The sequence below is a fragment of the Thalia democratica genome, chromosome 6, assembly GCF_965202585.1.
Source record: "Thalia democratica chromosome 6, ktThaDemo2.hap1.1, whole genome shotgun sequence".
Taxonomy (NCBI): Eukaryota; Metazoa; Chordata; class Thaliacea; order Salpida; family Salpidae; genus Thalia; species Thalia democratica.
Window position 1 is genome coordinate 5,110,240 of NC_139170.1, and position 26,565 is coordinate 5,136,804.

Sequence of the window (26,565 nt, forward strand, 5' to 3'; positions counted from 1 at the left end):
TCATGAAGAGACATACTAATACGGCACAACAGTATAAAAAGAACATAGTATTTAGCAAATTACATAAATAATAAGTGCACTTTGAGAAAATTCTTTTCAGTTTACAATTTATTTTTAAACATTATCATAAATTGCATTGATTAAAAAGACACAACAAATACTTTAAGTTCAATAACACTGAAAATTTTTATAATAGTTAATTGTTTAAACCCATTTATCTATAAATTGAAAAAATAATAATTCTCACTTAATACATAAAAATTATCAAAATAAATAAAACTCATCTATTCTTCCGATGGTGCCTATTTTCTGCAAAAAAATTATTATCAATACTTTTTATATTAAATACTATCAGTATATCTTTTTTTTGAATAATACTATAATTTTGTTATGTGCAATTTTAAAGCTTATTAGCAAACTGTTTTTCGGAAAACATAATAAATAAGTAATAAAAATAAAAAGAAGTAATAAAATATTTAAGTTTGTTTCTAATTTCAATATATTACCCTTTTATATGTAATATATTAGAGGTATTTTTCAAAACTTCTCAAATTCTAGGTTTTCCAGGATTCCAGGTTTGTCTATTGCTTTTTTTATGCGATTCAAAAACTTGAAAGAAACGTGAAGAAACAAAACTAAATGTAAAAAAATTAGAAATACACTTTAATTTATTTGCTCATGATTTAAAGATTTTTACTTCATCATCTGAAATTTAAAAGAACATAATTTAACTACATAAACAACTATTACAACTTAAAGCAATGCGGGTAAACTTTAATATTTTACTTTAAATTATCAGGCAAGTTGTACAACCAGCATCAATTCCAAATTTCGAAATTTAAATTGAAAAAAACTTTTACCAAACATCTGAAAAACAAACCTGTGAGTTTTAATAAAGATCTTAACTTATTACATCTGAAAAAATTTACCTATTCACTTAAAAAAAACCTACCTTCAAGCGTGACAGGGTTGCCACTCGTTTTTTCAAAAATTTTTCCAGGTTTTTCAATTTTCTACCAGGTTTTTAAAAGTACAAATTTTTGGATTTATTTTTAGTTTAAAGTTAAATTTAAGGTAAGAAACGGTGTTAAATAGTATAAAAACATTAAAAAGATACTAAAAAGTTACTTTAAATGTGTTTTTTATTAAAAATTTTTTTGATGATGACAAAATAATCTAATTTATATGATAGAATTTTTGAGTCAAACTGAAATTTTACTACTGAACATGTTAAAATTATTAAAAACTCTAGGATTTTCCAGGTTTTATAATCAAATTTCCAGGATTTTCCATGTTTTTTTCAAAATTTGTCAAATTCCAGGATTTTAGGTAAAGTGGCAACCCTGAGCGTGAGTAAAAACCAACAAAAAAACCTGAAATTCATCGTGGTGACGTCGATCTCCTCGGCTTCGGGGTTTCCCCTGACCCTGTCGAACTGCTGCCCCTCCACAAGATTGTGCTCCAGGGCGTAACCCTCAACCATGTCTTGCTCGTCCTTGGTGGCCATGAGCGGGTCCTGCTTCATGAAAATCAGACCCCGGCCCTCTATCGCCTGCAGGTTCTTCGCCGTGCTGATGATGTTCCTGTGAAAATAGTTTGTTAGGTTCAAATGTTCCTGTGAGAATAATTTGTTGTGTTTACGTGTTCCTGTGAGAATAATTTGTTGGGTTTAAATGTTCCTGTGAGAACGATTTGTTGAGTATAAATGTTCCTCTGGAAAATATAACGTATATGTTCATGCAAAAACTATTAGTTGGGTTTATGTGTGCCTGTAAAAATAGTTTGTTGTGTATAAATGTTCCTGTGAGAATGTTAGGTGAGCTTAAATGTTCCTGTGAGAACAATTTGTTGTGTATAAATGTTCCTCTGGAAAATATAACTCATATGTTCATGCGAAAACTATTGCTGGGTTTAAGTGTGCCTGTGAAAATAATTTGTTGTGTATAAATGTTCCTGTGAGAATGTTAGGTGAGCTTAAATGTTCCTTTGAGAACGATTTGTTGTGTACAAATGTTCCTCTGGAAAATATAACTTATATGTTCATGCGAAAACTATGTGTTGGGTTTATGTGTTCCTTTGACAACAATTTGTTGTGTGTAATTGTTCCTGTGAGAATGTTAGGTGAGTTAAAATGTTCCTGTGAGAATGATTAATGTTGAGGTCAAACGCGTTCGAGATACTCTTGTTTTCAATTAGTCGGTGTATGTCTGGTGGAATACTCATGAGAAAACTATGTTTACTTTTTATAAGTGAATCGTTATGAGTGCAAACTGCCGGACAGTTCGAAAATCAATTTTTCAAATTCTGACAGTTTTGATTTTTTTGTCAAATATATATTTTTTTATAGCATTTTAATTGTTTCTAACCATAATAATCTTATTATTAAAACCTCTTCAAATTCAAACTAATATCAAAAAATGGCTGAAAGAAACTTTAATTTTAGTAAATTATGGCTATTCTTAGTAGTTAATATTTTATATTTTAATAAGCATTATTTTCAAACATTAAAATATCTTAAATTAGAGATTTTAACGTATTTCTTAACTTTTTAAATTTCAATTTTTTTTTGAGATATTGTCCCTTAAAACTTTAGAAGAATCTGAACACTAATGCAATCATAGTACAATATCATTTTATGATGTTTAAACTGCTCTGTACCTCCTACGACGCCATGCTGAAGCATAACTTGGAACTCAAATAGAGATAAGTAGAGTCAAAAAATATACTTAAAGCATTTTGTTATTGTTCAGGGTATAAGAAACTTTAGTTCAACAAATTAGTTTGACGAAAATTTTATGTTGAGGACATAAACTAAAGAAGATGTGTTTTTTATATTTTACTTAGATTGAGTCGTAATAGCAATAGTATTTTTTTTAAACAAAATTTGTTTACGGTTGCTAACGATGCTAAGAAACAAATAAAAAATTCACTAGAAATACTCAGAATGATATCAACTTATAAGTCACAAAACAATTAACAAAAACAAATTACAATAAAACTTAGACGTTTTTGTTTTGATAACAAGTTTCAAACATTAATAATTACACGTAGATAACCAGATGTCGTTGATAAAATACAAACCACTTAAACATCAACTCAATCATGAGCAAGCTTCTAATCGAAAAAATTAATAGAAATCAAAACTTTTATGTAAAAGATTTTTTTGTTAATCGTTTTGTGACTAACAAGTTGTTACCATTCTGATAAACAATTCTATGTGAGTACTTTTAGTGCATTGTTTATTAAGATAACAAAATATAAACAAAAAAAAATCAAAACTCACTGTTGCTGGAAAATCTGAATTTCCTTCTCCAGCCTGTTGACGCGCCTGTAGTACGAGATGGCCGGATCTTCCTTCACGTATTTTGCGAGGAACCGGGTTACAGGGTTCTGTTGATAAATAAAATCGTGATACTGAGTACAATTGTATAAAGAATTATACAAAGGGGATTCAAAAAGCGCTCGGTTAAAAACACCACGCGTTAATAATGTGATACCTTATAAAAATATTTTACTTAATCAGATCAGATACTTAATCAGAACAATAATGGCATGTTTCACAAATATATTTTGTTTGATCAGATCTTCTTCCACATGCTTTGCAAGGAATCAAGTCGAGGTTTTGTTGATGAAACTTTACTCAATCAGGTTTCAATTATATTTTTGCACAGTAAAAAGCCAACAGGCCGTGTTTAAGGGATATTTTGCTTTTGATATATTAAAGTTTAAATAAGCATAATATAAGCTTGCAATCGTAAAGGCCCAAGTTTTCAATATTTCAATTTTAGTAGTTTAGTTTTTTAAACTATTAAACAGGTTACTAAAAAAGTGTTATTTTAGTTTTAGTAAACAGCTTGAATTTCATTAAGTTTATATTCTTTAGCTACTACTTTTATTATTTTGACAAAAAATAATGTATTACAAATTTAAAAACTTAAAAACATACAATTAGTAAAGAAAATATAATCATGTTAACAATATCAAATAACTTACAATTCAAAAAATATAAAGTACAAATTTAAAAAGCGTAACCTTTTTTGCTAAATATAAAATTTATTTTTCATAACTTAGCTTAAGGAATATAACAAAAATTTTAAGTGTGTGAGCTAAAAGTTGAAAAAAAAAAAAAACTTTCTTATACTTTCTAAATGTTTCAAACAACATATAGTTTTTAATCAAAATACAGAAAAGCAAAAATATTAAAACTTTATAGATACTTGACCTATCATTTATTTTTACAGCATATTATTAACAAAACAATGTTTTATTCCTATATTGGCATATAGGAGGTCATCAATTGTAATAAACAAATCTGAAAAAAGTTTATGTACAAAATAAATGGAAGTTATGTAAAAATATTAAATAAAACAAAATGAAAAACAAAGTATTGAACGTTTGGTTTTACAACAAAAAATAAAACTTAATGATGCTAAACTTGATTAAAAATTAATGCTTAAGTTACATTTTTAAGAGTTTTATTGGTAATATAGACTAGAAAAAAAAATTAAATAAGTTAAAATAGTAATAAAACAGTTTATTTACTAGCTGTTTTATAACTATTTTACCTTATTAATTTTTTATTATTTGTATTAAGTTACTTAAAATATTTATTTTAGTGGTTTTAAAAACATTTGCTCTTTATACAAAAAGAAGATTTTTTATAAGTAAATTATATTAAATGAAATCAAAAGCTAAAAACACATGCAAATATCTTCATTCAAAAATTTTACAAAGTACTTATCTACTTGTTTTAAATTTTTTATATTAAAAAGATACAAATTTTGAAATTGAATATCGTTATAAAGAGTTAAGGGAAATTCGAAACATTTTTACAAAAAATGAAGTTGGCTTTTATGCAAAAGGTTTAATTAGGATTAAAGAAATTAAAATGTCATATTGTTATTGGGATAAGGTAATTTTTTGAAAACATTATTACTTAGCCGTACAAACCATAATGTTTTCATTGTCGATTTTTTAGAAATTCAAAAATTCACAAAAAGTCTATTTATATTGTTATTTGTCAAATTTTATACATACAAATTTTTATAGTTTTAAGCGCTCTCAGAAAAACAACTTGTTTGTACGTGACCAACATTTAGACAAAACTAATTCAAATTTAGAAACTAATTTTAAACTTTAGTACAGTTTAAAAACAACTCTTGCCTGAAAGAACTCGTGGCACTCAGGTTGGTATCGTTCATAAAAAGTATGTTTTAAATATTAAAATTCACAATTTATAAATAATATTTTTTTCATATGATGTATAGTATTGTTATTAAGGTCTCAACAAACCATACCTGAAAGAACTCATGGCACTCAGGTTGGTACTGTTCAGGGTCGTAGTCGTGGAAGACGGCGTCGCCTTCGAACAAGTTCAAGTACAAGCAGAACAGTGAGGAAGGCACCGCTCCGTACAGCACGTACCGCACCTGTTTGTATATTAAATAAATTTGGATTATAAACTAATGAATGCATTTTTGCTACTGTAGGTATGATGTTTAGTCTGCCTTATTCATGAAAAAATCAATTTCGCACCTGCTTGTGGAAGGGTATCGAAGTAACTTTAGTTTGGTATTGGGTAAAATATTTTTTGCTTTGATATATAAATAATTTTTTTGTTGGTATATCTAAGTTATTTTAATTAGGAGTTAATGCGAGTATTTTGATAATTTGTTGAAGGATATTTAATTTGGATAGGAAGTTTATAAAAGTATGCTTACTACTTTTAATTAAAGAATGACAGGTACAATGTTTAGTCTGCCTTTTTTATTAAAAAATTGGTGAAAGAGTATACTAAAGATGATCTAATACAGGGTTCCCCGAAGTGGTCCATTTCAGAAATTCATGCCATAAGCAGCAAAGTTTCTGGAGTTAATGATGAAGAGCATAAAAAAAGCTACCTTAGGTGTTTTAAAAGGGTGGTTTTGAAAGTTATACTAAATATTACAAAAAATTTTGAAACTTACACTAGGTATTCTGAAGGTGCAAAAGAGCAAAAAAGAGAATATTTAATATAAGTTTTGAGAAGTATTATTGGAGGAGGACATAGTTTTATTAGCTTCTTCAAAGAGAGCTTTATAATAAAACTTTGGGAAACCCTGATCTAGTAGAATTAGATTCAATGACACACATGAATTCAAAACAAAACAATTACAAAAAACAAAATATTGTTGTACTAATGACAAACACCTTACTGCAGATATATATATAGATATAAAGATGCACAAATAAAAAAAATATATATATTATAGCTAAAACACTTTTATAAAGTAAATTGAAAACTTAATTTAATTCGTAATGTGGTTGTTTAATTTAAAAAAGTAATCACTGTTATTTTAAATATCTTGTACTTAATACTTGAAGCTGCTTTAGCTATTAAATTTTTATTAAAAGATTTTGTAATAACTTATTAAAGCATTTTAAATATCATAAAGCATTTGTTACAGTATTAATAAAGCGCTTTAGACAATTTATCTTGTAAAAAGACAGTGTACTTCTTTTCTACTATTACACAAAAAAAAATTGGTAAAATATTTCATAGGCTTTTAGTAGTTAAATTTACAATATTTAAGCTTAATATATAACCTTAAATAAAAGCTTCAAAATTTTTTAAATGTTTATAATTTTTTAAGCACCACAATTACTTTATTAAAAATACATTCAGATGAATTTTTATAAAATTATAGAGTATCAGTATGTGAAGTATTTTTTAAAACAATTGGAAATCAAAAATTTAGAAGAGTTACAATCTTAATAATTAATTATTGTTATAAATTAATAAGTAAATTAAAACTTGAAAACCAAGTTTACTTGATACTACAGGCTATCATATATATTCTAACAAAAAATTGTAACTTTTACAGACTCATAACTCATTTTTTCACACAATAATTAAGATAAAATAAATATTAGGATTTTGACAACTTTTGTAATCTTAAAAAAGTTTTTAAATAAAAGATGTGTATGTATTGATAAAACAAAATGGCTCTCTTTAGCAGCAATCTTTTTCTTTTTTAGATTCGTATAACATACAAAACATTTTAATATTTTGATGAACTATGCTTAAAACTTTGTTATTCTTATTTCAAAACATTACGTATAAACTTCAACATGATGTTATGTAAAATAAATAAAATACAACAACTACAAACTTTAAAACTGTTTTAACTACTATTTGTTCTCTAAAGTAGTGGTTCTCAACATTTACAATAGACTGTGCAGTTCACACTAGGACTAGACTTAAAAACATTAACTATTATTATTATAAAACACTAGCTTTTTAAATCCTTTTAGGTGTCTTTATACATAAATTAAATGTAAAAAGCTGTAAATTAATACTTCAATCATATTTTTTGTCAAAAAAAGACAAAACACACTAAACACTGTTTTAAATAAATTGCTCAACAGCACTAAATTCACACTAAACCGTGCACAAATCTGTTAAGTTTTGATTTCGTTCAACAAACACATTAAGAGAACTCACAGCCATTTTGAAGTTTGTTGGGACGAAGTCTCTGTACCTCATCATTCTTGGGCCTCCCCCTCCATTCCTTAGCACGGCTGTTTGAAATATTAATTGAAAATATAAGTTTATTTATTACAACTTGCAGTTATTATTTTGCTAAGGTGTGAATAAGCACAACTTAATGCCTACAACTTATGAAAAATGTTAAAAAAAAAAAGTTTATAATCACATAATTACTAAATTATATCAAATAAAATATATATATACACTCATTTACATGTGACATGAAAAATAATAAGTACAATTGAAACATGCTTAAAGATATAAAAACTGCAGTTCTTAGAGATTCAAAACCAAAATTTTTTAAAATTGCAATTTTAATTTATAATTTTAAAAAAGGTAGTAGATATAGTATATAAATTATATTAAGTATTTAAACTGCAATTTTTGGTTTTAGATAACTTTTTTAATAATTTTTGATATAACAAATTATTTAATATAAATAAAAATAGTATATTATGTGAAGAATTATAAAATAAACTAACAATTTTCAAGGTAATGAACGCTTAATACTCTAAAAATTATACAACTTTGAAGTTTGACAAATTTAGGATAAGACAGGTCAGAATTTTTAGTTACTTTACAAAAATCACCCTTTATTGAAAAATATAAATTATTTCTTTTATCTTAAAATCTAATTTTAAAAGGTATCCTATTATGGCAAAACTGCTGTTTCAGATTAAAACTTTTTCAGTTAGTCAGTGAGTTGTGGCACCAGTCAATTTCTATCAAAATGAATAAATGATTTACATCTAAAAATATAAAACTGAATGTAAACTAATTTGTATATCTTGGATAAGTAGTCTGCTTTTTATGCAAAAAAAAAAGTTCTGTGTTTTAGAGATCTTTATTAAAAATTTAAGGTTTTGTTTTGTCTAAATTGCCAAATTCTACAATTTTTCAGGTTTTTAGACAACCCTGTATTTATCAGCCAAAAAGTTTCAAATAATATTTGAGATAACTGTATTGTAAAAAGTTTTCAACTTTTATATGGAAAAGTTTTTAGTAGCAATTTCTCTAAATTTTAAAAGTTTACTAGATACGTATCTTATTCAATTAAGCAATTTAATTCAAACTTTTTTTTTTTATTTTGAACAACTTAAAATAATATTTTTAATGAAAAAAAGTGTTTAAAACAATTTTCTACTTCAGAAAAAATAGGTATATATATTTAGTAAGAAACAATATAAACTTTTTAACAGTTGTATATGTTGCTAAAAGTCCGGCAGAAATAAAATTCAAACTTGCTCAACAATTAGTTCAAAAGAAAATATAACTTTTACTTTTTTAATTGCTTTTTTTTAACATATTGAAGTTTTTAAGTATAATTGTTTGTATCTCCAAAATTAATAATAAAAACTGTAAAAATAATTGGTTACTAAGTTATTAATGTAAAAATAAAATTTTTTGTAAAAAAAAAATATTAATGTTAAGTTTTCTTCTAATAATCTTAACAATAAAAAATTAAAGTATTTGAACTAAAGTTATTTACAAAAAAGTTAAATAATTGTACAATATAAACTTCTAAGCTTGAAAATTTTTGAAAATAAAATACACAAAAAATTCAGTAAACTAGTAAATAAGGAAACGCTTACTTAAAATAATATATTTTAGGACTTTTTTCATAACTTTGAGTAATAACTTTAAAAATTATATTTCAAAGTAAAACAATTGTTTTACAATGTTTAAACTTATTTTAGAATTATAATTAATTAAGATATTTTGAAAACTTACTTTTTAGGGCATTATTTTTTGTTGTGTTCAGAATCGGCACTGAAGTTTTTGTGAGTAATTTACTAAACATAATGAAACTATTTTAAAGATATCCTGTTAAAAAATTTACAATTGATAATATTTTCTTTTTGTAATTGAAACTCACTTAATTTATCTAACACTTAAAATACATATTATTATACTAATATAAGATTAAAAAAAAATAAAAACGATATGTTAACTAAATACATGAGTTACCAAAGGTTTTTGGTAAATTTTTCCAGGTTCTCTAAATTTCTTAATGCTTTTTTTAAACAAGATTTTAGTCCATTTTTAGTATAAAATTAAACTTACGGTACAATTGGCTACTTTAAATATGTTTTTAATGAAAAAACAATATTGATAATTTTTTTTTTGTGTTTATGACAGGTTTTTTGAATCTAGTCAAATTTTTTTTTACTTAACTTGTAAAAAAAAGGTTAAAATTCCAAGGTTTTTTTTTTTAATTTCTCAAGTTTCAAGCTTTTACACTTTATTTAGCCTGAATTGTAAAACTACATGTTTTTTAAAAAGAATTATAAATTAAAAAAGCTATATATTTACTTTTCTTTACTTTAGTTATGAATAATGTATTCTGATAAAAATGTTAAATATACAAGTTTGTTGGAACATAATAACTTCAATTATAAAAGTATTTAATTTATTATAAAACTGATGTTGTCATTTACTAGTTTTTAGTAAAAAATAGAATAAAATTCTAACAACTTGCAACTTCAGCAGAAACAACGTTTTAAATATATTAAAATTAATCCTTTTTAATTTTACCAATTTCTGAACTATTGGGGGCTCAACTATTATTCTGTTTAACTATGAACATTACAATGGTATATTTTGTAAATAAAAAATGTTTTTGTTAATCAATATTCTTTTTAAATATAATACATATATACAGAATTTATTTTATAACTAGAATACTACTGTTTTAACAGTTATAAATTTTAGTAAGAACTTTTTGTTTTTGAAAAATTTAGTTTAAATATAAAAGAAATGTGTAGTTTTAGTGCATTGAATTGCTAATAATACTTTATATAGAATTCTTTGAGAAATGATTTAGTATTGTTAACTTAAAACATTTAGGGTCATAAAGGGGGGAGGGAAAAATTCTTGAAAATTAAATTTAGTCTTCTTATTCACATTCATAACTAAACAGACAGTTATTTTTAGTATTTTTAAAAGTCAAAATAACTGTTTTTATATATTAACAATCAAAGATGGAGTGTTCTTTTTTTTTTTTTGAAACCCACAAATTAAAAACGCTAAAACTGACTATTTTACTGAAAATCTTTCTTCTTTATAAGTTTTTTTTTTAATTTTTACAGTTTAAAACCTTAAGTAAGTTATGAAAATCTTGCAGAAAACAGATTTTAAAATTTAAAACTAATTTTGTTCTTTTATGCTTTAAGTAGCTCAGAAGTTATTTATGTTCAAATACAACAAATTTTGGTAGTTTCAAATATAATCAAAAAATTAGTGAAAAATCTTCACTATTTTGTCAAAAATGACTTGCAAAACTTACAAAGAAAAACTGAAATATTTATTTACAACTATTCTTTTTACCATTTTTCTTAAATATGGTATAATATTTATTGCAAAATAAGGTAAAACTCAAAATTTAAAAACTTTCTATGTAATTTTTATATTTTGATACTTTTTTATAAAAACTATGTAAATAGACTTCAAAATGCTTGCTTGCAAAATCATTACAAAACGTTTAGTTGCAAAAGACAGAGTTTTCTGTAAACTTATTCTTTTTAGCCTCCCTATTATGTGTTCTAGCTTGGGAACAAATCAGGTAAAGCATCCTAGAGGTACTTTGAGCTATATTATTCTTTATATATCCTTTAATTGCCAAAAAAATAACAGGGTTGCCACTCGATTTTTCCAAACTTTTTCCAGGTTTACCTAATTAAATTTCCTCCAGGTTTTTAAAAGTAGATATTTTTGAGTCTAATTTTAGTTAAAAGTTTAAGGTAAGAAACCGTGTTAAATAGTATAAAGTCATTGAAAAGTACTATTAAGCTACTTTAAATGTGTTTTTAATTAAAAATATTTTTTGATGATGACACAAAATGCTTATCTATACAATAGATTTTTTGTGTCAAAACAATACTACAAAACATTAAATATGATTTTCAAGTTCTATAAAAACTGGCTTGAAGTTTGTACTTAAAACTTTCATATAAGAAAGATTCAAAATTAGTTTTGGTAAATAAAATTATCCCCTCATACCCTTAAAATATCCATTATTAAAATAAATGAATTATATTTTTTCAATCATTAGTAAAAAAACTAATAAATAAAAATCTTCTTGCAAAAACAATGTGGTTACCAAAATAAAACTTTAACTTACTGTATTGTTAGTGATATGTAGCATACTTTGTAACTTAATTTTCTATGTAGCGTTAATCCAACTTACTTAACAACATTAACTTTTGTTTTGATAAAATCTGAAACAACGATTACTTTTATGTATATGTGCCAACCACTGGGTTTTGATTTGCAATTTTTAAACTCAATTACAAAAAACGAAACTAAATTAAATTTTAGCAAAAAAAAGGCTTCAAATTTAGAATAATTTTTGGATACTGTCTATGCTAACAGTTTTTATATGTTTTAATTTTAATTTGAGACTGTGATTTACATGGAACATTGGACATTATTGGCTGCAACAAGTTTGAAATAAAAAATAATGTGTCCAATGTGACCAATGGGTGTGGCCTGATGATGTAGGGTACTATTTAGTTATAACTTCTAAGTTGAATGTTGCAAGACCAAAACCCATGACTAAGACATACAGGGTTGCCACTCTTTGAGCCAAAAAATCTTCCCTGAGTGACCAAAAATTTCCCTGAGTAACCTTAAATTTCCCTGAGTTTCCCTGAGTATTTTTCAAATCTTAAAAAAAAAATTTTCTCTTCTAACACAAATTATTAATACCTCATTCTCATTTTTCTTCTTTAATAATAAAAGGAAGGTTGTATGTGTATGCTTCTGCATTTAAATTTATGAAAATAACTGTTTTCAAAAACTCAATCTTAAAAGGTTTAAACCAATTAAAAATTAAAAACTAAATTTTTGCACAACTTTGTGTAAACATGTTAGTTAAGGGCATAGGGAGGGTAAACACCCTTTTTTGGTTTTTGACCTTATTTTATATAGTTTTTACTAAGCTACAAGATGGTTTTTACAAATTTAAAAATTTCAAAATAATTTTTGAGATATAGCCGGTCAAAGTCGGAAGCAACAATAGGTTTCTTATGGAAGGCGCAAACTAAAACCGCAAATAACTAGAAATTACTAAAAATCTATCTTCTCCTAGGTTTTTTGAGATAACTACCTCAAATTTTTAGGAAATGTTCCTTAATATATTTAGAAATTTCTGTGGGAACAGAATTTAAAAAAATTAAAAATAAAAGTTTTATTACAAAAAAACAAAAAAAAAATGTTTTTTTTGTTTATTTTTTAAATAAAATTTTTATTTTTCATTTTTTTTAAAATTCTGTTCCGACAGAATTTAATAAATATATTAAGGAACATTTCCTGAAAATTTGAGGTAGTTATCTCAAAAAACGTAGGAGAAGATAGATTTTTAGTGAAATAGTCTAATTTTGCCGTTTTAGTTTGCGCCTCCCATAAGGAACGTATTGTTGGCTCCAACTTTGACCGGCTATATCCAGGGTTCGTGCGCAAAATTTTTTTTATTTAGCCTGACTGAGACCAATTTAGCCTGACATTTTTTCAAAATAAAGAAAATCCCCTTTAGAAGTCATTTTAGGTAATGGGGGGGGGGTCTTGATTAGTACTATTGTAGTCTCTGACTTCAACCAGCTTTATCTCAAAAATGTTTTTAGCTTTAAAAATCTGCAAAAAGCAACTCATAGCTTAGTTACAAATCAATAAAAATATGACTAAATTGTGAAAAAGGTGATTGACTTCCTATGCCCTTAACATAACAAATTCAGTGATAAGTTTTAAAATAAGTGTTATATATAATCTATTACTTAAATAAATATTACTAAACACAATTGTTCAATTTAATTAAGCACTAAGTAAAAACATTATAACGAGAAGTTTTATAATAAAACGACCTGCATTGTCGTGTTTTTTAACATTTAAAATATAACACTTACACAAGTATTAAAATAAATAAATAAAATTTATAGTATTTTGACTAATACTTAAAATTGATGCATAATTATAAATCCTAAACTCTAAATAGATACACTGATTGTTGATGTGTATCAGATTTAAAAAGCTTTATTTTAAGTTAAAAAACTCTTTAATATTTTATTCGTGTAAAGAAAAATGAATTGTACCTAAAATTTGTGCTCCCAAAAAAATTTAGTACTTATATCTTAAAGCTAAGTTTTAGTGTTGTGATAATCTCTAATGACTTTAAATAAACAGTAAAATATATGAATAAACTGCTAAAAGTTTTAATCTAAAAAGTATTTGGTATAAAGACCTTAAATTATAAATCAAAGCAGTTCAACCGACTAAGCTCTTAAAAACATTGTTGATGTAAACAAATTCGAACAAACAGCAAAGTTATTGAACTAAACAGTAAAATTTAAACTGATTTTTTTTTATAAATTTTCATAATTATGAAGAATATAATCTACTCAAAACAAAATGATGAAAATTTTATAAATTTTTTTCAAAATTCAACAAAAGATTATAAGCATTTATTTTTACAAATACTGACTGATTTTGTCTTTAATAACTATATTTTTATTTAGAAATAAATTCACATCTCAATTTGATCTTAAAAAGATTTCTCAATTTTTTTTAATCAAAAATTTTCAAGCATTTGAACTGAGAAAAATCGAGATTCTCAAATTTTTAAATAAAAAACTGATTTAGCCTGACGTTTTTCAACTTTTTTCAAAAAAACTGATTTAGCCTGACTTAGCCTGACGCGCACAAACCCTGTATATCTCAAAAACTATTTTGAAATTTCAAATCTGTAAAAAGCATTTTTTAGCTTAGCAAAAACTATATAAAATAAGATCAAAAACCAAAAAAGGGTGTTTACCCCCCTATGCCCTTAACTTTCTACATAAAAGAATAAAGTTTAATTTGTTTGACATTTTAATTGACAAAATTTAACTATACTATAATAATAATTTCACATGAAGAACTCACTTAAATGCATACATAATAACTTCATTATGACTTGTATGTCTTTCCTAGCAACTGTTCTGAATGCAGTAAATAAAACTTAAAAGCTTAACATTATTGTAAAAAAGTTAACAACAACTTTCATTTCTCTAAACTGTTTGATTTTACTTAAGTAAATATAAATTTAAAATTTAAAAAAACTACAATGTTAATACTAAGAATATTGAAGAACTAGCCGCAAGGCTAAAAAATTCTAAATAACCACTTAAATAATAAAAATTACTACTTTTGAACAAAATATTGAACTGGATTAACTAAACCTCATTCTAGATCTACAAAAAAATTTCCCTGAGATTTTCAATAACTTCCCTGAAATTTAGAGAAAAAATCAAAACTTCCCTGAGTTTCCCTGAGTTAAAAGAAAAATGCCAAAATTCCCTGATTTTCCCTGAGATTCCCTGAGTTTCCCTGAGATTTTCTACGGTTTGAAAATTCCCTGAGATTCCCTGATTTCCCTGAGATTCCCTGAGTTCCCTGAGTGTGTGGCAACCCTGCACATATACAAAAAAAAAGAAATAATGCTAACAAATTTCTAAATATCAAATTTGTTTGGTCCATCAGTGGCAAACAACAAGATATTTGAAGGTTTTTTGTACACCAGGTCCTTAAACCAAACTTTTTCAGTAGTTCAATAAACAATGTGCTTGTTTTTATTTTTACAATAGAGCTTTTTTTTTATTATTATTAAACTAATTAACATAAATTAATTAAACTATATTTAGCTTGGTGTCCAAAAATTTTTCTCCCTACCAGGACCAATGACTATAGTGTAAGCATTTACTTTTTTTTCTTTTTTATAACCATGCTAACAGCTTTTCTGATTTGACTTTGTTATTTGAACACTTTATATTTACTACACTGAACAGAGCAGAGGTATTGGCTAAATTGTGAAGGCTGAATCTTCTTAAAGCTGTTATTTTAACCTGATCTGACATTAAAAATAAAAGCATTATGATTTATAATAAACAAATCTTATTCCATATTTTATAGATCTAGTCGTGATAAAAAATGAAGTAAAATAGACTCTCCAAGTCTTTTCATATTCGTTTTATGATAAAACTTTGCTTTTTTAAATACGTTTTGACTTTTAAATTCCCTTGAAAAATGTTTAACATAAAAAATCGCCTGAATTTCTAAAACCGTTAATAGTTTTTTTACATTGAACAACAAAAAAAAGACGCTTGAAGTATTTGGTCCAGGTTCACGAAGAGCCTTTCGGTTATCGAGTCGCACACCACAGATACTTTTTAAAGTCTTGTCCAGGAAAATTTTTATAGATATTTATACTATAATAATAAACATAATAAAAACCGTATGTTGTTATGTAAGTATTTTTTTACTTCATTTAAAGCAACAAATTGATTTGTAAAATTATAGCAGCTGATTCAAACGTACTAGCTAATTTATTCTTTCAAATTAATCATAGAAATATTTTTAATCGCTAAAAATTACTCTTATTATAACATTAATAGAAATGTTCAATAAATTATTATTTGTTTACTCTAGTTAAATGGACTTTTTTAAGGATAAACTGAGAAAGTAAATAACACATTAATGTAAATCCGTTCGTATATCTATTTCATTTGACTTAGTTTAGAACAATTATTTAATATAGGCCACGGCTTTTTTACATACTTGTCACTTTTATACACATAAAAACCTTAGTATCAATTTATGTGTCTTAACATTTTAGTAACAAAAAACACATTTTACACAATTTCGTTGTGAAGCGTTCTTTAATTTAAAACCACCTAAATGTGTTTAGAAAAATACAATTCAAGAAGTATATAACTGAACAACTCTTTCTATTTATATTATTTGCTAATGTAAAGGTGTCCTCATTCCTCACGCAGTAACAACCTGCAAGGTTTTTAATACTTTCGCACAGTTTTTTTTTTTGTCCATATACCAGTACGTGTGTCATAAACGGACACAAAAGACTTTTCAAATTAAAACACAAGCATTTTTTCGACTAACAAAATTACCCGAAAAAAACTTTAAACTGTGGGCATGCCATGTAGACGAAACTCTCACCGTCGATAACTTCTCTCGTTTATCTCATGACTTCTTCCCCAATAGCATACAGCTTGCACTTAACGGAAACCAAACTGTGCTTCGACCTTCCCCATACCAGGTATTCGCGCCCAAGCGTCGCAACACTCGCGGTGCTCACCTTTCTGGCAGTTCTGTTCGACCAACCGCACGTCACCAATCTGCCTCGGAACGCCGCGGAACCTCACCTCAGTCATTCGGGCAACCTCCCGAATTCGGGTCTCAAGCGGGAGTGGTGAACCGTCCTGTTGCGACGACCAACGTACCCTACCGTAGATGAATACTTATAGCTCGCACACGCCGAACGCTTCACCTCACGAGTCGGCGGTGGGCAAGTACCGAACGGCGAGAACTAAAACGCCCTTTTTGTCGTTTTAGCGAAACGCACAGACCTCGCTTTTCAAGCAGACTTAGCGTAAATTACTCTGTTTTCAGGCAAAGAAGAGAGACTTTTAAGGGAAATTAAATTAGCGCTCAACTGCTTAAGCTCGACATATCGTACGCTTTCTTCACAGCTTGTGTCACTACCTCCAACAAGTAAAATGTCAAAAGGCTGACGGTTGCAGCATCTGCTTCTGTGATAATAACTATTATTTTTTTTGGAATTTATTTTTCTTTTTTAATGCATCTTTGAGTATTACTTTGCAACCATAAATGACAAAAACCTATGTCCAAAGTCGAACCTGGTAAATTATAAAGGCGGATTATGAGTTGCAAGTTGCAACTGCTTTTTAGCTTTATCCGATTTTTAAAGTTGTAGTTCATCAGCCGCGTTTAGTACTTCAAGTTCTGAAGTAATAAACAGTTCAGAGCTTTTGAGTCTTAAAGCGAGATATAAGTCAACTTGCAAAAAGTTTTGAGTTTGAACAAGCATGGCGAAACAACGTTCTATAAATCGTAACGCTGCTCTGAGAACACAAGACAGTTGAAATACATTTGAAAACTGAAAAAAGCATAAAATATTTTGGACTTGCTTTTCTTCACCAACTGTTCTGCATGTACTGTTCTTCAAGTTTTTATTGAAATAAAGTTTGTTTAAGCTAAAATCAGTTTGTTGCAATCTGAAATTGAGTTGCCAAATTTTTACTTATCAGTTACAAGTATGTTATACATTTTGCAACTACTTCAAAACAAATTGTTTAGGTTTTTTAACATATCTTAAAATATGTGGACTACACGAACACAATAAGGGTTAAAATAGATGTTTAATGTAATAGCTATAATATTTACCATCAAAGCTTATTGATTTTGAAGTAAAATTTAGAGCTTTAGTTAAATACATTAAAAAGCATTTATAAAACGTAACTAAAACTAAAAAAATATTTGTATTGAATTTTAAGAAAATCATATCCGACACATATGTAAAACTTCTCGCAGTGCAAAACAAAAAAGTTCAAAATTTACTTTCCGTAATGTTTACGCCAAAGTTACTAGTTCAATCGAACCTAAATTTCGTATACGTAATCAGTATGACGTAACGATTCTAGCAAATTTAAAATTAAAAAAAAAATATTCATTTATGACGTCACAATAAAAAAAAACTGTCCTTTCCGTAATGTTTACGTCAAAGTTACTCGTTCAATCAAACTCAAATTTCGTATACGTAATCAGTGTGACGTAACAATTCTAGCAAATTAAAAATTAAAATCAAATATTCATTTATGACGTCAAAATAAAAAAACTGTGCTTTCCGTAATGTTTACGTCAAAGTTACTCGTTCAATCGAACCCAAATTTCGTATACGTAATCAGTGTGACGTAACAATTCTAGCAAATTTAAAATAAATAAAAAATATTCATTTATGACGTCACTATAAATAAATAGCTTAACAATATCACAATAGTAAACATAATAATATCACAATAACTAAACGCTTTTTTTATTAAACGAAATATTATATTAATGCAAAATAAATGATATATGAACGAGTTTTTTCAATTTGGAATTAAAAAGAATAACAATTAACTGCTTTTCATTACATAATGAATTACGAACAAACAATTAATGAACTATTTAAACTAAAAATGGTATTTATGTATATGAAAAATGTTGAGAAAATGAAAAATGTTAAACAAAACTTGAAAATAACTGAACGACAAAATAAGTGTCAAAATGATGCAATACTGAATGAAGTAGTTGAAAATCAAAAAAATAACAATTTTAACAATAACTGTTAATGTAAGCTTAAATTAAATTTATGCTTAATTTGAATAAAAATTAAATCAAGTACATAAATCGCAAAAAAAAATCCTCATTTTTTTGTTTGGCACAACTTTTATGAAACCATCTTGCACAACTAGAACAATCCGTCTGAAAAATAATATCTTAAATAAATATCATAATATCATACGTTAAAAACTTTAAATAACTTATTTTAGTTTTCGTTTTGAAGTTATCTCTGTATATAGTATCTGTATATAGTATAGATCTCTGTATATAGCTCTTAAAAGTTCAAAGTAAATTTAAAATGTAATTTTTGTAAGGTATATTAAGTAATATACGCACCCATTCGATTTCTACTGATTCTTCATCCTCATTCATCTCATCTTCGCCCCCACATATAAAACAAAATGGGGAAAGGAGATGCATTGGGGTATTTGGATGTGCTGGTCCTGTAAGTAAAAAATATTTATATTTTGATTTAATATAATGACTTAAAATTAAAAAAAATTATTACCTCCCAATCTGTATATTTTTTCACCAAGTTTTTCTTTCAATCGATCAATAGTCGTATTTCTTTGCTTTTTTCCAAGTAAAACTTCAGTATAGTGAAAATATTTTGATAAATATGTAATAAAATAATATTAAATTTGAACATGTTAAACTACAAAAAAATTAATCAATTAAAAACTCACTAAAATCGCGTTAAACTGTTCTTCTTCTTGAGAGATTGTTCTTTTTGGGATTTTGATGTTGATATTCATACCCTTTTTGAGTTTAGCGATTTGTTTTAATCTATTAGCAATTAAATCCTCCAGTTCATCTCCATGGCACCTTTTTGCATAGACATCTAAAGAAGACTTCACTTTGTTGATAAACTGTAAATAATATTTACATTTATTTGAAATGTCTTTACATATGTTTATTAACAAAAGTTTATGTAGTACTACAACTTAATAGTATTAATATGTAAAACAAACCACAACAACTGAATTTCCTTTGTAGCTAAATAGGGATATAAACATTTTTTCCATTATGCTATTTAATTCCTTAGTTCCTTTTGCGGCGCCAGCCCATTTTATTAACTTAAATCCATCTAGCAAAATTACATCTAAAAATTTAATAACGATTATTTGCACCGAAGCAGTTAATTGTTTACGTTGTTATTGTTTCAAATTTGTTTTAAACTAACCATTTGGTACTATATCAAGCCTTAGATGAATGTTCACTATTACGTTTGCCATACTTATTCCCTTTTGCAATGTTTGGTACTCTTGGTGTCTTACTCTGTACACATCTTGTTCCTTTTTAATTATTGCAATCAAAACATTCCTTTGTGGCTCGCTTGTCAATATTTTCTGGACCTTAATAATTAATAAACAGTAATATTAAAAATTTCTTCATTATATCAAAAATATAGTTACTTACTTGTTTTTTTATAAAAGTTGACTTGTACGTCCACGTATTTAGATACGTTTCCACATCTTTAAAAGTACTGTCAGGTTTGAAAGGTTTGCGGTAATTATACTTGTTGTTTCCTGGCTTTAATTTCCTAGCTGGTGCACTCCAACTGTCTTCTATTTGTTTTCGCATACGTAAATTTTCCTCGAGAATTAGATCATGGTTCATTACGTACGAAACTTGGTTTCTTCTGTTTTGTAAACAACTATAAACTTTAAAAAAACAAAGTATAAAAAATATTACTAATAATATTACCTGTAGATACCATCTAACTTTTTTAGAAAAATGTCGTAGCTCCACCGACTGTCACCATCACAATCATCTAGATCTTCTCCATCAACTCTACGATTTTTTTTTATCCATATTTTTGTGTTTTTGTGTTCCGAACCAACTTTCTACGCTCTGTGATTTATTATAATTAGTTGTTACCCTGTGTAATGAATATAAAGTACATACCTGGTTGTTGCAGACAACTTCATTATTTTTTAAATTTAGAATTAACGCTGTCCACAGGGACAATAATGGTGCCCAAGTTCTTTCCATATATCTTGGAAGATCCGGACAATACAAATCATTTTTTATATTGCCTCGGCTGTTTTTACTTTTGACTTCCTCCGATATTTTCTAAAAAAAGTACTTATTTTATTAGTTTAAAATTTTATTGTACTTAAACACGTCGCAAACTTTTGCCACAAATACCTGGTTGTAATTAAAATGTTTATTTTGCAGTTTTTTAACTTTATCAGAAAAACATATATAAGTAAATAATTGTTTTTGATGTAAAACTATTTACCTTAAAGTCTCTAACAAAACATTGTCCATGCTCCTGCTTACCACCTAAATTCTCTTTTGATAAGAATTGTGTGGCTTGTCTTCGTCAATAGTTTTATCTACTATATTGTCGATATCGTGCCTAAAATAAAAGTTATATATTGTTTTTATAAATTTTAAACAACTGTTGCTGGTTTATTAATGTTACTTTTGTCTAAAAACTGCTTATTTTTTGTAAATTTACCTTTCCTCCAATACCTTTGATATGAACTCTACACTTTCAAGGACTTCATCTGTTATAACTAATAATTTTAAGACATTTTAGTTATTTAAAACATATAAACATTCCTTTACATTGCACCTTTAAGTTTAGTATAAGGTAAAAACGCTAGAAACGTTGTTGGTAATTTTCTATGTAATGTAATAACTAAGTATAAAAGTTTTGTATAATGAAATGAATTACTTTAAAACTTACATTCGTTTGTTGACACAACACAAAGATGATAATATAATTCCAGTAAAGAGTAATAATTGACACTTGTCATCATTCTGCTTAAAAGACCTAAGTATAATTTCTTAGTTTTTTTTGGTAAAAAAAACGTTAAATTTAAATATAAAACGTTTTTACACTTACTATCTTTAATAAATAGGCCAAACAAAGGAAAAACTTCGAAAATTTAATTTTCTTTTCAGTACTGTTTACAAATTTTTTTTAATAAACTTTGACGTAAACATTACGGAAAGCAGAGTTTTTTTTTATAGTGAAGTCATAAATGAAGATTTAAAATAAAATTTAAATTTGCTAGAATCGTAACGTAATACTTATTACGTATACGAAATTTTAGTTCGATTGAACTAGTAACTTTGACGTAAACATTACGGAAAGCTCAGTTTATTTTATTGTGAAGTCATAAATGAATATTTAAAATAAAATTTAAATTTGCTTGAATCGTTACGTCATACTGATTACGTATACAAAATTTGGGTTTCATTGAACTAGTAACTTTGACGTAAACATTACATAAAGCACAGTTTTTTTTATTGTGACGTCATAAATGAATATTTTTTTTTAATTTTAAATTTGCTTGAATCCTTACGTCCTACTGATTACTTATAGAAAATTTGGGTTCGATTGAATGAGTAACTTTGACGTAAACATTACGGAAAGGACAGTTTTTTTATTGTGACGTCATAAATGAATATTTTTTTTTAGTTTTAAATTTGCTAGAATTGTTACGTCATACTGATTACGTATACGAAATTTGGGTTCGATTGAACTAGTAACTTTGACGTAAACATTACGGAAAGCACAATTTTTTTTATTGTGACGTCATAAATGAATATTTTATTTTAATTTTAAATTTGCTAGAATTGTTACGTCATACTGATTACGTATACGAAATTTGGGTTCGATTGAACTAGTAACTTTGACGTAAACATTACGGAAAGCACAGTTTTTTTTTATTGTGACGTCATAAATGAATATTTTTTTTTAATTTAAATTTGCTAGAACTGTTACGTCATACTGATTACGTATACGAAATTTGGGTTTCATTGAACGAGTAACTTTGACGTAAACATTACGGTAAGGACAGTTTTTTTTATTGTGACGTCATAAATAGATATTTTTTTTTAATTTTAAATTTGCTAGAATCGTTACGTCATACTGATTACGTATACGAAATTTGGGTTCGATTGAACGAGTAACTTTGACGTAAACATTACGGAAAGCACAGTTTTTTTTTATTGTGACGTCATATATAAATATTTTTTTTTAATTTTAAATTTGCTAGAATTGTTACATCATAATGATTACGTATACGAAATTTGAGTTTGATTGAACCAGTAACTTTGAAGTAAACATTACGGAAAGCACAGTTTTTTTATTTAGACGTCATAAATGAATATATTATATTCGTTTTAAATTTACTAGAATCCTCACGTCATACTCATATATGTTTAAAATTTTAACTTGATAATTAAGTACTTTAATAATTTTATATAGTATTGAAAACTATAATGTTGAAGTTATAGTTTATTGAACGACAAAAATTTTTGATTCTAGGACCTAGTGCACGAAAAACTTTTAGGTTATCGAGTTGCTCATCACGGATACCTTTTAACGTCTTGTCAAGGAATTTTTTTTTTTGCATAATTTGTTTTTCTTTGTGATTGAACGGGTCCGATTTTAAGTGAAACGTAGTTCCTCTGATATTTGCTGAGTCAGCATTTTTTTTAAATTAGTCTTTTAAATTCTTTTATTTTTTTAATTTTAACCTTTGATTTTAGCAACATATGAAATATTGCACTTTTTCTTCTGCACTTTGAGTGGACTAATGTAATTCTTCACTTTTTGTTCTGCACTTTAAGTAAAATGATAAAATATTGCGCTTTTTGCACTTTTTGTTTTGCACTTCCAAAAGTTGAACATTCCGACACATGTAACACTAGATAAAATAAAATGTTTTAATTTTGTTTCAGTTACTTTAAAACTTAGTACATAAATTTGTAATTTTATGAAACTTGAAAGTATTTATACTTACTAACTAAGTTAAAGCATACAGATAAATTAATTAGTGTATTCTGACTGTTTGTTAATTAAAAATTAAAATATTGGAATTTTTAAACTCTCCGTTATAGGAAAAGTTAATTTAGTAACAGACTAAGTTTTAGTTTTTATAGTTTAATTAAGATAAATAAAAATAAAAAATCACTGAACCTTTGTTAAAATTAGTAATTAGTGTTATGTTTTTTTTTAATATATGATATAAATTTAAGTTTTTAAGAACTACGGAGAAATAATTTTTAAACATTGTATTATTTTAACTACTTTCATAACAAATTAACATAAGTTTAACATCCAACACTAGTATTGTTACTTACCTAATTCTTTAAAAGAATTGTAATTTTGCAAAGTTTAACTATAGTGATAGTAATTTTTCAATTTTAAGTAAAGCTCGTAACGATTATCACCTTAGTGTTTTAGAATCTCTATTTATAAAAACATATAAACCTAAATTGTGTAAGCAACAATACGTTTATAAATCTAATCTTTATAAGTTGTTATAGATTTTATTTGAATTTTGTCGCTTATTTTTATTTTTTATTTTATTTTATTTTTAATGTTGTTTATCTTAGTTAAATTACTGATAAAATGTTTTTATATATGCATTTATGAATAGTGAATGTCTAATTAATTTTGCTCAATTATGCTAATTAGTGTTAATTGATTTTTCTGATGTAACCTCTAACTATTTATATACTCAAAATTTAATCTTAAAATTAGTTGCTAACTAAAGTAATTGAAAAGCGTTAGCCGAAATCGATTTTACTTGTTTGTTGCTTTAATAAAGATGTTTTTGAATGAATTTTGTCTTAGATTTCTGTATAAGATATGTAGTACTAAAAAATAATTTGTTCACAAAAAGTTACTTAAAAATTCTTTTAACTAAGAGTTGTACAATATAACTTTTTTAGATAAAATCGATCGACCTAGTAAAAATTACGATGGCGTTTCTCTGTCAGAGAATTTTTTTTCTATTAGATTTGTTATTACATGTGCGAAAGACATTTCAAAAATTAGATTAAGGGTCTTTCTAAAAAAACACAAGAAAAGTTTGTTTCTGCAATTGTACAATACTAAATCTATAAACATGAGTTTGCTAGTTTATGTAAAGAAAAACATTTTGGTTTTAGAAATAGAAATTTAAAGTAAAATAGAAAGTAAAGTGGAGTTTTATTATAGGGGTTGATCTTTAATAATTCATAACGTTATGTTTTTATTTTTATAATATTTTTTAGTATTGTTGATTTTGATTTAGTATAATTACAAATTTAAAGTTTCAATACTTTTAAATATTTAGTTTAATATTTTATGTAAATTAATTTAATTTAGAAATTAAGAAGTATGTACAAATAATTTTCATAACTTTTGCACCAATTAAACCTCGATTTGAAATTTAATTCTTTTCTTAAAAAAAAATATTGCATTTCTTTATAACTAGTTATTTTACTGACGAGGATTTGTCGGAGGTCCTCTTAACTTTTTTAAGTTGTTTTACAATGTGTTTTGTTAAATATTATATACAAGTTATGCATCATTTAACAATTTATTTAGAATTTGAAAATGCATTTTTACCACCCAACAATATTGTTTTAGTTACAATGTTTTTTATACTTTTATTAAGTCTACAAAACTGTTTTGTACTTGTTTTAAGTTTATACTAAATATCATAAACATTTTTGGTAAAAAAAACATAAAAAAATTTGGGACGAAAATTCAAACTCTTGGTTTAAGAATTTATTTTTGGTCATTCGAATTGCCCTTTAAGTATGCTTTCGAAAAAGTACTACTTTAACGAAGAACGTATAGGTATTTGCCAGATATCTGGTACACTAAAAAGTGCAAATCAATATAATTGATAAGAAAAAAAAATGTTGATAGCAATCTTTTAAAGCGAAGGATAAATAAAGAGTTCATTACTTAGTAGTATTTTCATGATCTGTATAACTAGTTGAGAAAAACAAGTTTGAAAGATTGCAGTACTCTGCTGAGAAAAATGCATTGCTATTTGGTGCTTTTTCTGCCTCAATTAAAAAATAAATACAATAGCCAATTAGAGCAAGCTTTTTTTAAGCCAATCAGAGGCTGTTTTAAGAGTAGTAACAGTAGCTTAACAACAACTGATGCTAAGCTGAGAAATGTAAATCATTCATTGAAATAAGAAATAAAATAAATAATAAAAGAAGAATTTAATGAAAAATGTATATTATGATAGATAAAGAAATTAATACATTTTCCTAGGATAATATAGTGATAGTTATAAATTAGCTAGTAATGTCCTAATGAAATTTAAAATAATTTATTTTTTAAGTTTTGTATTAAGGTTAAATATATATCATCATTTTTTATTTTGTTTAGTAATATTTAATTTCGTTGAGGTACTTCTTATTATTTTTCTTTTGTAGCATTTAAATAGAATGAGTTGGTTGTAATTTACAAAAAATGGTAAGTGTGTTTTTTGTATACTAATTTTTAAGTTAGAATGAATTATCAGTGTTATGTTTGAAACGCTTTTAAAACATAAAATAATTTTAGCTCTTGTTTTCTACAAGCAACAGAGAAGATAGAAGTTGTATAAGCCCTTCAGACCAGGTATTTTTGTTAGAAAAAACTAACACTAACTTATTAGAAGTTAATAAATTTCTGGAATTTTGTAAATCCTAGGAAAATTCTTTAAATAAAACGATAAGACTTCCTCAAATTTTTTTAAAATAGTAAAACAACCTATATACTAAAAACAATATATTGAATAATCCGAGTTTTGCATTGAAAATGTTCTAAATAAAGGACGAAAGCTTTGCAACTAAAGTGTTTTGGTTATTGTTTCATTAGACAGCTATTTAAGGGCTGTTTTTTAGCTTTTTTGTTTTTGAAAATTTTTGTATAGCTTTGTCTGAAACAATACATAATTGGATTTGTTTTTGGACCCCGGAGTACGGCTTACCTGTTTTCTTAAAACAACCTATTAATTTATAAAATTTTTCTGATCCGTTATTTGTTCTAGTACAACCAACTTCTACATCCAAAAATTTTCCCACCAAAACCCTTGGTATTAAACAATTTTCTGAACCTTCAGGCT

General features: G+C 26.0%; 1 protein-coding gene across 1 annotated transcript; it reads right to left on the minus strand.

Moving 5' to 3' along the window:
- Positions 1–80: 80 nt before the first annotated feature.
- On the minus strand, positions 81–9,354 carry LOC145838382 (NADH dehydrogenase [ubiquinone] 1 beta subcomplex subunit 5, mitochondrial-like). Its single transcript, XM_082945962.1, has 6 exons — positions 9,260–9,354; positions 7,484–7,560; positions 5,298–5,429; positions 3,284–3,390; positions 1,374–1,583; positions 81–309 (listed from the first exon to the last, which is right to left on the minus strand). Exons 1-6 carry the CDS (start codon positions 9,327–9,329, stop codon positions 303–305), a joined length of 603 nt encoding a protein of 200 aa, XP_082802088.1. The 5' UTR covers positions 9,330–9,354; the 3' UTR covers positions 81–302.
- Between the last annotated feature and the right edge of the window lie 17,211 nt (positions 9,355–26,565).

Coding starts and splice junctions, on each gene's coding strand:
- LOC145838382 (XM_082945962.1), bottom strand. CDS start 9,329: ATGTTTAGTAAATTACTCACAAAAACTTCAGTGCCGATTCTGAACACA. Junction 7,561..9,259: donor AAAAAATAATGCCCTAAAAA/GTAAGTTTTCAA, acceptor TATTTCAAACAG/CCGTGCTAAGGAATGGAGGG. Junction 5,430..7,483: donor CAACAAACTTCAAAATGGCT/GTGAGTTCTCTT, acceptor ATATACAAACAG/GTGCGGTACGTGCTGTACGG.